The sequence below is a fragment of the Pleurodeles waltl genome, chromosome 2_2 (assembly GCF_031143425.1).
Source record: "Pleurodeles waltl isolate 20211129_DDA chromosome 2_2, aPleWal1.hap1.20221129, whole genome shotgun sequence".
In the NCBI taxonomy this organism is placed as follows: domain Eukaryota; kingdom Metazoa; phylum Chordata; class Amphibia; order Caudata; family Salamandridae; genus Pleurodeles; species Pleurodeles waltl.
In genome coordinates this window covers 7,985,851-7,997,874 of record NC_090439.1, presented here as the reverse complement: position 1 = coordinate 7,997,874, position 12,024 = coordinate 7,985,851, and the positions used below count along the sequence as shown (strand labels likewise).

The following is a 12,024-nucleotide window of genomic DNA, read 5'->3' as shown; positions in this document are numbered from 1 at the left end:
TGATCATTCCTTTGTGATAATCAATATAACATCTAGAGGACTCATTCAAATGGTTCAACTTAAGGGTCCTACGAGAAATTTCAACCTTTTCCGATTTAAATACACTTACTGACGCTATTAATCATTTGTAACAGATGAACATTCAAATGTAGTTATAGATCCGCCTTCAACAGGAACAGGATGGAACGGGCCTAAAAGTATCACTTCCTGTATCCTGCTGCTGCCTCAACTAAGTCACACAGAAATCCTAGTGCTGTAACAATCCCTTACGAGTGGCCCAGATGTCTTAGAATAGAGTCGGGTCCAAATGAGGAAGTCCAAAATACAGGCAATTTTTAAAACTCAGAGCCCCCTAGGTCAACCCAGTGCTTTAAAAGGTAAGAACTGTCCTTTCAGAAAGATTGGCATTTTACCTCATACAGTTACATCATCATTCCGTTCCAGTAGCATTCCTAGTGTGCAGTTCTAAAACCAAAACCAGAACTTCTTTTCCACGCAGCCATGTAAAAAAAAACAGCAAAGCTCTTTTCCTTCAGACACCCAAAGGCCCTCTCCCAAGACCACTGTGGTCTTATCATCTCAAATCATGAGGCCCTTATATTTGGAGTAGTAAAATTTTAATCTGGAGATTTTCTGGAAAATAGCCTACCCTTGTGAGAATAGCTTCATTCCACTTGATCTGACCCATTCACAAGCACTAGCCACATTCAGGCCTTTATATGGTCCCTGCCACAGAATGCTATTTTCCTAATATGAACACCAGTGAGAATCTCTTCCTATTTTAATGCCAGTGGGATGCTAGTGGGAAAATGTTTGGGGTGGTGGAGCAATCATCATGCTGATAACTGGTTCTTCGTGGCAGCTCTGCACCGTACGTAGGTGGTACATTGATCTGTTCGAAACCAGAAAAGGCTTCTGGTGTCCCTGGACCTTTTCAATGCCAGGGGCACCACTTTACCCCAAATGAAGAAGCACTCCTTCAGCTGTGGGAGACCTATGTCATTCCTTGGGCTAAACTGCACATGTGCACTAATGTTGATGGGCTCTCTGGGACTGCTCCTAGATACAGTATGTGCCCAAATGTATAGAGCGTTGTGCCGACATCTCTAAAGGAACCGGACATTTACTTTCATTGAAGGTCAATTTATTGTTTTGACAACAAGTCCACAGTGATCAACCTGAGGGTTTTACCAGTACAGCAAAGTAATTATGTCAGCATTAAAGCTATGAAACATAACAGACTCAAGTAAGGAACTACTACAAAAGCATTAAAGGGTGGGTTCGAGCAGTGAACTCAAGTCAGTAAGGCTGAAGACTACAAGCCCAATCGTACTTTTGTCATATAGCGATGCTAACAAGGGTCTATGATAACAGAGTACAAAAATAAGTGCACAACAATTGCTACTGTGTGCACACACACACACGCTAATCTTGCCCTTCTCTACTCATTGGGGAATACATCTGAGCATGTATGATGGGCTGAAATGTGCGTCAGATACAGTCACCTCACACACACACACACACACACACACACACACAAATTATCGATGCAGGCGTGTTCCAGTTGTATTGAATGCCAAGGAAATGTGTGTGTGCAAACACGCTGAGGTGGAGGTGCAACACCCTATACATGTTTGTTAATTTTTTAAGCAGAGAAGAAGGTGCTCCTCAAGATCAAATGCAAACAAACTATACATGGCTTTTAGACCTAGGGTGAAGAGAGAGGAGACAAGAGGATAACCTCAAGGTTCTCTTTTCTGACCAAAAGAGGTCAGAACGATCAAACAATGAAACATGGAAAGACATTATTAGCCAACATTTCAGAGTGGGTCTCATGTCAACTCAACTAGAAATAGTGAAGTCAGCAAGCCACTTATGGATTCATTTTGTTGTGCAAACATGGAAAACGTTTAGCTATAGTACTGTGTTATTGTTTATTCACAATGCATTCTTACTAACACAAGTGCTGCTTTACTCTTTGTAAAAACCTGTGCATTTCACATAACTAGAAATCATTCCTCCTACTAACACTGCGATCAATGGCATGAACCACACACTCAATACAAGGAAAGTCCCCCTAATACTGACCACATCTGGTCATCAAGGAGAGATAGCAACATCACAGACCTAGTCAACATGGAGCAGGTGAAGAATTGTACATACAGGCTTCCCGAAACTCAAATCTGAAGAGGTTGAAGAACAAAGCAGCAAACCTAGCCTTAATAAATAAAGAAATCCTCTATTTGATCCCTAGTGCACATCAAATATCTTTTCATGTTATACAAAGCATTTGGTGGCAGAGGCCCACTGCTAATCGGTTTATTATTTCCTTTAAAAGCAGCGCCTACATGGATATGAAGCAACACAGGAAGAGCAAGACTGAAGGAGTCCGGGAATCATAAAGTGCCAGTTAACTGAAGACTTCTTCTGGTACTTATGAGGAGACGGGTCATAGGTCGATAGGAACACCTCTGTCTTCCGTTCACTGCAAAATGATAGGAAGTGTTCTTTTGGTTTTTTTAAGTGTGAGGTGAAGAAAGCACAGCTTTCAATTGATTTTGTCTGCCAACGTACCAAGTAGCTTGTGGGGGCCAGCCTTAGGAGTCTGATTGGCTTTTAAGGTAAACAGAGCAGCACCATGCAGATGGTGCTGATTGTCCTGAACTATGTTCTTTCCCACTAGAACACAATAAAATATTTTCAAGGAGGTTGGTTATTGTGGTCCATGCATTGTAGGCCAAAGACTATGGGCCAGATTTATCAAACATTTTTGCGATGGCCGTTTGCGATCGCAAAAATGCCTTTTGGTATGTATCAAATACAATTTGCGATTCAGTAACTTGTTACCGAATCGCAAATTGGATTTGCGAGTACATATCAATTCGGTATTAGGAAGGGGCATGTCAATGGCATCCCTTCCTAATACCGAATCGAAGAGGTATGTATGATTGTTTTGCAACTACATTCACGGTCACAAAACAATCACAGTTAGCACCAATTTCAAACTGGTGCTAACCCATTCACAAAGGGGAAGGGGCCCCCCCAAAGGACCCCTTCCCCTTTGTGAATGCAGGCAAAAACATTTTTTTAAGAGCAGGCAGTGGTCCCATAGACCACTGCCCACTCTTAAGAAATGAAAAGAAAACTTTTCATTTTGCTTTTTTAAACGCATCCTGTTTTCCTTTAAGGAAAACGGGCTGTATTAAAAAAAACAAAAAAAAAAAAAAACGAAAGATTGTTTTATTTAAAAGCAGTCATAAACATGGTGGTCTGCTGAGCCCAGCCGGCCACCATCCCTGTGATTGTAGCCATTCGCAATGGGTCTCAAATTGCAACCTACTGCATGAATATTAATGAGGTAGGTCCATTTACGAGCCCTTGCGAATCGCTATATGAAACTCCTGAGTTTCATACATTCCAATAGTGATTACTTAATTGCGATTCGCAACCCCCCCAACCCCCCAAAATAAAAACGCATTTTAGTAATCACTGTTGGAAATCATCATACATCTGACCCTATGTGATTTGTATGGTTCTCACTGCTTCCAGATTTCTTCAGTGACTTAATTTGGAGGCCTGTATTCACAGCATGGCTGTATGTATACCAGTCAGGATACTACCACCATTAGGACCACCATTATTAAGTGTGAGAGGTTCAGTGAAGAAGAGGGCTTCATTGAGAAGCCATAGTAGCCATAGCTAAAGAAATTAACCTGATTTGTTAAAGCCCTAATCCTTGACTCCCGCTTCTGTGAGAGAAGCAGACTTAGCGCACTCTTGCCTCTCTGCGGTTACATACGATCGGCGACTTGTTTATGAAATGTCACTCTCCACTCTACGGCTGAAGTTACAGAGGGTCCCCAGTCTTCCCATGTGGAAGGATTCATTTTGCATAGACTCTACAGTACATTACGTCCACATTGTCTACATACCTTGCAAAACCCACAGACTTTTCCCCCCCCTCTATCTTTGCTCATTTCTTCCCCTGACTGTGCACATATAGTTTCTCAGCTCTATCACTCCTCACTACAGCTTAAATCTAGGGGGCCGGAGAGGTCTAGGGTGGCCTGGGAGAGGGACATTGGCCGCTACTGGATAAGGTCTGGTACTATTGCTGCATGCATGTGTCCAACAATTACCGTCATAAGTTGCTGCACTTTAAATTCCTGCACCGTGCCTACACCACCCCGTGAGCTCTTGCTAAATTAGACCCCAGGTGATCCCATCAATGCCCTAAGAGAGGGGCTGACTTTGCGGACTTCATACACTTGTCAAGGACATGTCCTCACATCCTCACGTACTGGAAGGATATTCACTCAGCACTGTCCCGTATGGTAGGCCGAGAGATGGCCCCTGATCCTCTTCCAGCTTTGCTCTGCTATGTTAAGCTACTTTCACAATCTAATCGGCGATTCGTCGTCATTGCGCTGCTGCTTGCCAAGGGCTGATCGCCCTACACTGGGGCAGCATTACTTGTCCCACAAAAGATGCATGGTTGCGGGATCTTACATACTGTGATACTACCAGTGAATTATATGCCTCAATGCAGCCGCTGACATCCCTCCCTCAAGATATCTGGCAACTGCTCTGCACCTATCTCCAGACACAGGCGTCCGCCCTACCTGATACTCCCAACACCCTTCCCTCTAAGCACCAGCTTGTCGCCATCCCCTGGTGCCTATTTCTAACTCTTCTGTTCCACAGGACATACTGCATGCAATTTCTGATGTCTTCATGTACTTTTCCAGTGCACATTTGTCTTCTGCATCGCCTGACTGCACTCAGGACATTGTTGTTAATTCTGCATATTGTGTGATATGGATCTTCTGTTATATAAAACTTGCAATAAAATAATTTTTTTAAAGCTGTTAAAGCCCCACAAATTGAGTAAACCAGTTTTCACTTCCTTGATCAGACGGCAATAACGCTTAGCTAGAAGCAATTTCCATTCAGTTTATATATTTTTTTGTTAATACTACATTCTTGTAATAGATTGACAAATGCTTTACATTTTCATTTGGGAATTGTGAAATAATCATAACACATTCGAGCCCTGGCGTTAGCCAATACCTTCTGATTTTCAGTAAAATGATATTTATTATATACTTACTGATTGGAGCTTTCAGTCAGCCCTCTCCATACATTAGTCTGTTATTGAGTCACCCACATTGTTCTTCCGCCCACTACAGCATGGGGCAGTGGGTCAGCCAACTTCATTCACTGGCTAACTTCAAGTGAGTGATAGCATCCTGCTCTTTCGCAAGGAGCACAACATCACACAAAGTAGTTCCTTTGAGTGACAGGGTCTTTTAGGACAATTTATGCTTTTTGAGAACAAATAAAAGGATAGGACCCGCCAGCTCCCACAACATTTTACAAATAAAGAACAGCACAACAAAATAAGCATTGACAAAGCCAAAAGTCTGACAGCTACTGCCAGATCAATTGGTTTTGCCAATGCTTGTTTAACACTGCCATTTGTTCAGTCTTGTATTCTTATATCACTTAAAAAGGAAAGTGTCAGACAGTATTGATTCAGAGGAATATGAAACGGAAATACTGAACTTAAACATTACTGAAGTCAAAGAAAGAATTAATCTGTACATTCTTAAATAAAGAACACTGACGCCTTCTACATATTAGTGTTTTACCTTTTCTGACTCACAATATTATTACATCAACACCTTTCACCAAAATCAATGAACATGTTATTAATTGTCATGGCTTTCAATTTATCAAAATTACGCTTTGGTATTGAAGGTCAATTTTTCCCTCCAAGTCTAGAAACCCCACCTGTGTTGGAGAAAATATTCATTGCATAGTGGACACAAGATAGACATCAACTTCATAGTTACATACCTGTATGAGTGCGAATGTGTGCAAGAAAAGCCATAGAGTTGCTGCTTTTGCACATCTTGCCACAATACTTGCAAACATTGCCTTGGTTTTCTTCTCGCTCACGGTTAATTTGTTCTGTGTCTTCCACAATGTACTTGTTCACTTCCCTCAACAACTCTTCGTGCTGTTCTTTTATGTGAAGAAACAAGTTCTGCTCATTATCAAAGGGTTCTGTGCACTTGACACACTTAAATGTTGCCCCTCCCTCAGGTAACTCTTCCACACTAGCCTGCTCATTTCGAATATGGCCTGCACTGGACAAGTGCTGGTGGAGGTTGCTCTCTGTGTAAAATGACTTTCCACACAGCAGGCAGTGAAAATGTTTTTCCTTCGAAGGATGTTTCATAGATATGTGCACATTGAGGCCACTTAACCCATCTGCTAAAAAGCCACAGTCGTCACATCGTACACGCGCTGTTTCTCCATGGAACACTATATCAAACTTTTTCCTTTTCTCAATTAATGGGAGGTACGTTTTCAAATGATACTCATTAAGTTGTATTTCATTGATGACTGATCCATCATCTAGCTGGCTTTGAGGTCCACCTTCACATGGACTTCTTAATCGTACTATTGAAGAATCAAACATGTCAACACTATACAATGTGTTTGCTTGGTTATCATCACCACATATAATCGTTTCTTTTTGCTGCATATGCTCAGTTACCGAATCCCCCATGTCCCAAACATTATCAGTTACTGCATGATCTGCTACCTGGTGCTCCTCTGTTAAGTCCTTCTGTTCAGGTGCGTCTCTCTTAAAGCATTTATTATCAGCTGCACTTCCTCCATGATTTGAAGTCACATTGATGTTGGGTGAATGGGACATTGAGCATTCAAAATGGGCTGAATTACTTTCAGCAGACTGGTTCTCAAAATGAATTTGAGAATTGTCATGACCACTCTCCGGTGTATCCCTATGGTCCATCAAGATCTGTCTATTTTCTGCATCTGAGTTTTCTATGTTGTGTTGATCTTCTTCCGGCATAACCTGAATGAAATTTGACCGATCCACATTTTCATTATCGCCACTTATTTCTTCTTGAGGTAACAAAATATCTTTTGTTGAACCAATACTGCCCTTCAAGCTTCCAAGTTTGATTCCCACATAAGTACCATTCCCAGGTGTGGCACTGGATTGTATGCTGCTTGTAGCATTGCCAGTTTCAGACATTTTCGAAGATTCACAACTCTCCATAACAGTAAAACTTGTATTGCTATTTATGTTCTGCAAACCTTCCGTATTATGGCCACAAGACATGTTACCAAGGACTAGAGGAAATTCTTCTATGATTTTTGGACATTGCGCTTCAGATGTTTCAGCTGCTTTTTGGGCCACATCTGTTCCATTTGTTTCCGTCGCATTAGAACAATCAAGGTATGACTGTCTTTTAAGTTTATGTTTTTCTGTGGTTGCGTGTCTAATCATTTCTCTGCGAGTCACGGCATAGTAATCACATGCCATACAATAGTATTCAAACTCTTTTGTATGTTTCCGTTTAACATGGAGCTCTAGTGATGCAAAGGAATGGGCGACAAAATTGCAAAGAGTGCATTTACTGCCAATTCCAGTACCTATAGCCCTATGTGGATCCATATCATTTTCTTGATGAACACTTCCTTGCCTAGTGGACAAACTCTGTTTTTCATCTGTTTGTATTTCAGTACTTACATCATTTAACAAAATCACGCTTTCTACTTCTACAGCTACAGAACCTTCATCCTGTTGAAAGTGTTCTTCTAAGTGGAAAGCATCTGATTCATCTGCTTTGCAAGCATCTGCAACATCAAGTCCTCTAATCTGTATGTTGCTTTTCTCGCTATAGGAGTCATCAGTTGGGCCATCGTCAGACACATGCTTAGGGCTTTGTTTGCCACTGTCTTCCATTTCTAAACGACCTTTATGCTTCCGGGTCGTACAGTGACGCTCCATGTCACCTTTAGTAACAGTGTAATAGTTGCAAACCTTACACAAATAGCTATACTGGCGACTGTGCTTTCTCCTAATGTGGACAGTCAAATTTGTGACACTAGAGGCTAAAAGTCCACAATGGTTACATATTCTCGAAACCTTTCCTTTAGGCCTTCCTCTCTTGGGAGCATTCTGAGTCACTAATTCGGTGTGGCTAATGTCATAATGGAGTTCTCTAGACTGCACTAACTCATTAACAGGCGTTCTGGTAGGGCTAGACTGACACACTATTATACCTTCCCTACCAAAGTCAGTTATGTCGTGCAAAGAAACATTAGGCTCGGTTTGTTTGGAGTTGCTTGCTCCAATACAAACCTTTTCAATACATTCTTCAAAAAGTAAGCCGATATTGTTCTTTTTGGCATTTTCTATATGTTTGCTTCTTTTAATGTGCTTTTCCATGCCATCTTTGCACATAGAATAAAGATTGCACGCTTTGCATAGAAAATGATAGTCCTCTGTGTGATGTCGCAGTTTGATATGTCTTGTTAGAACAGTTGATGACCTGGTTTTATAAAAACATTTCTTACATTGGAACTGAGGTGCGCCCAGGGTTGAGTGCTGCATTTCATGGCTGTTACGCACCTCCAGTGGCTTTCCAGAAACTTCCTGCATGGTTACTTCTATTTCATGAAAACCCTGCCCAGTGCTCTGGCTACCTAATTCTAGATTATTAGAAGATCTAGCAGGCGAAGAAAAGTGTTCAGTGGATGGCTCAGGGGTGTTCTGATGAGCCACCAGGTTGAGATGCAACTCTGTTTCTTTGTGGTGCACCATGTCTTCTTGGGCTTGAAAATAAAATTTACAAGTGGTGCAACAAAATGACATGTTATGTGCATTGCTCATGTGGTCCCTCAAGTGTACTTCGTCTGAGGAAGCAAATGAACAAAGTCGACAAACGCAGTTAAAAATGCCCATTTTGTGCCGCTTGCTTTGGCAGTGTTTTTCAAAGTCTCCTCTTGTGACGCAGGAATATCCACATGGCTGACAGTGAAAAAGCATTTCTTTTGTATGGCACCGTTTAACATGAACTTCCATTCCCTTCCGGTTTTGAAACACGTGATCGCAATAAGGGCATGTTCGCAAGATTTTAAAATCTGAAACATTTGGAAGCCGTTTAGGGGCAACATGGTTTAATGTACTGGACAAGCTTGAACTCCTTTCACTCATATTGAGAGCATGGGCTTCTGGGGTTTCAACAATTTGATTCGTGCATCTGAGTTTTAATTCTTTAACAGACGAGTCTGTTAAACGCCTGCCTTTCACATGCGCTCCAAATCGGTGTTTCACATTCCGTTTGCTGACGCTCAGCAAGCTGAATTTGCTTTTACCACTTTTTCGGAAGGTAGAATTTAACGCTAAAGAACTTCTTTCAAGTGAGGACAACCCGAATCTTCTGGAGAACCTGGCTTTGCCTACTACCGCTCTAACTCGTCTGAAAAATGTAGTGCTTTGTAATTTGTCAGCAATTCCTGAGAGCCGCCCTTGTGCAGACTGCTCATGGTGAGTACACTTTGTGAAATCTAACCCCCCATTGCTCATTTCCGGCTTCTCTTCAGCCGATATCTTGTTAGAGGATGACATCTCGACCACAAGTTCAACACTTTCGTCAGCAAAACTAACGGTGGCGTCATTTAGAGAGGTGTCTCCATCTGGTAACTCTTTCGAGCCCCCAACCCTTTCAGACGATTCGTCACTTTTTTTCCTATCAGTCATTTGCTTCATTGCTGCTGGCTGCTTGTTAGAAAGGGGTTTTCTGTCGCTTATCTGTGCTAATCCCAGACGTGCAGAAAGATGCTGACGACGAAGGTGGGTTTTGCCAAATAAATGTGCATGAAGGAGATTTTCATCAAAATACTGAACGCCACAAAGTTTGCAACATAATACTGGTTCTGGATGGCCCACCTTTGGAATGAGAGTTTTCAAAGCAGAACAGTCATCTCCATTACAGCTGTATAGTGGGCAATTGTTTTCTCTGGGTATATTGCTGGAACTGTTTTCAGTGGGCCGATCTAGACCGGGTACCACAGTCCCAATGCAGTGCCTACACTGTGGGTCTTCCTTGGCACTTTCAACGGCGCAGTTAACTCTGAATTCTTCAACGTCAACAGAAGTGGGCCTTGGAAAGGATTTAACTTTTTCTGCATGTGTTTTACTTATGTGCTTTTTCAAAAGAAAGTCATTGATGGTAACAAAGTCACAATGCGTGCATGGAAACTGTGGAGGCTGATGGTCACCCTTAGGACTGATATCGCTGGCTAGCTCTTGTAGTGTCTCTCTTGATGTGCCTTTTGAGGTATCAGGTGAAGAAACCGAATTTTGTACTGAAGAGCACTCCTGATAACCAGCCACACAATCACCAACATTTTCTGAAATGTCCAGCTTAATTTGTTTAGATAAGCACTGGGTTTCAAATTCTTCAGCTAGGCAGAGGTCTACTGAGCCACACAATGGCCTTTTTAGGTTGATTTCAATGATCTCGTGCATTTCTCCTGACAAGGGACACGTTTTCTGGTCAGAAGTAGTGTTCTGATGAGTGCTATCTGTTGCATTGCCCTTTAAATCTTGTGGCGCCTCAGAACTCCGATCTTCTTGAAAGCGTTCATGTTCCTCCATACTTATGAAACGCGGTACAAGCAGCGCTTCTTTTGAAGTGAGAGCTCCATCTGAGTTTGCTGGTTCCTGTAACATCAAAAAGGTCAATTAGTACCTGAGCTGTAACAGATGTACTCAAGCAGTGAACACAAAGACAATATGACAATGCTGCTTCCTATTTCATCACATTTTAGTTGTATTCTTTCTGTGCTCGGACATAACAGTTGTCCATGCTGCAATGTGACAAGTGATTAAAGAACAAATATTTGTGAGTGACGAACAATTAAATCTGTAGATGGGTAACAAATGACACACTAAAGAGAAGTTAAAAAAAGCAGAGAGGAGGATTAAAGAATCATGCCGGTTCAGAGCTGCAGGTCCCTTTTACATGACTTACCCATGGAACTGGCATGCATTTAGCTGAAGCTCTGGCACTATAGGTCAGTGAAATCCTACTCATTAAATTTCATAAAGGTTGAACTCAACATACTTCAAGCTGGCTGAACAATGTCAAACATTCACTTCCAGTACAGAGACCTGGATCTAAGTCTGTATTTTTTTTGATGCCCATGCCATTCTAGCTGGGGCCCAGCCATCTGCAAATCAGTCTTCACCCTGTTCCCCAAGGGAACAGTCCAGCCTGAACTCCCAGGCCAGGTCCTCAATTGATTGGAAACAAGCATCCTAGTATCGGTTTCGGGGTATCACCTCTCATCAGTAAGGCTAGCTTGAATCCAGTGGCATGCAGAGCACGGGACCCACATCTGGCATACCCATCCTACAGACAGACTGTTCCCCTGGGGAGCAGGGTTAAGACTGATTTGCATATGGCTGGGTCCAAACTGGGGTGGCATGGTGAGCAAAATGACGATGATTTAATTTTAGACTGAGGGCGAGTGTTTGAAAAGTTTCAGGACTCCGTCCACCATTTCTTTGTGTGTTACAGTCTCTCCAGTGGCTTTCTCACTTAGAACCTTGCTATAAGCCTTCCCAATACAACTAAGATGGTTTTGTTTCTACATATTTCAAGTTCAGACCTTTTTAAATGGTAATTATCCCATGGAACTCTAAGACACCTTTGAGGAGAATGCAGAATACAACACATTCAACTTGAATTAATTTAGGGGCCTGAAGAGGAAAATTTAATTTTCAGGCATTACCCATTTTTTCATCTACTTGGCCCACACAGAACTCTTGGAGAGGCCAGCAGAGATGCAACACGTTTTTTTGCATCACCAGGAAACTATGATGGACTACTTGCAAACCAGAGGCCATGTCCCACTGAAAATTCTGTACAAATCAGCAGTGCTGTAATTGAGTTTAAAGAAATGAGCCTGTACAAGATCTACTTTCAGTGCTGTTCCATAGGTCATGCCCAATTAAGTAACCTTTTCTTGTAAGTTCTGTGAGTATGTGCATGCGCAGGGGTGACTTCAGGACACATGGGTTGAAAAACCAACAGAATGTCAATGCACCAAACACAAATAACACAAACGCACACACTTTCAATGGCTACCTGCTTAATTACTACAAGTATTCCCTGGAAAGGTGAAATTAAA

General features: G+C 41.9%; 1 protein-coding gene across 2 annotated transcripts in view; it reads right to left on the bottom strand.

Moving 5' to 3' along the window:
• Positions 1-12,024, bottom strand: part of ZNF407 (zinc finger protein 407) — a 1,574,765-nt gene that overhangs the window by 1,412,434 nt on the left and 150,307 nt on the right. For both annotated transcript variants that reach the window (XM_069219421.1, XM_069219420.1), the window contains one exon: positions 5,860-10,552. In XM_069219421.1, coding sequence (XP_069075522.1) covers positions 5,860-10,486 — 4,627 coding nt within the window. In that variant the 5' untranslated portion in view covers positions 10,487-10,552. The remainder of the gene's footprint in view (positions 1-5,859; positions 10,553-12,024) is intronic.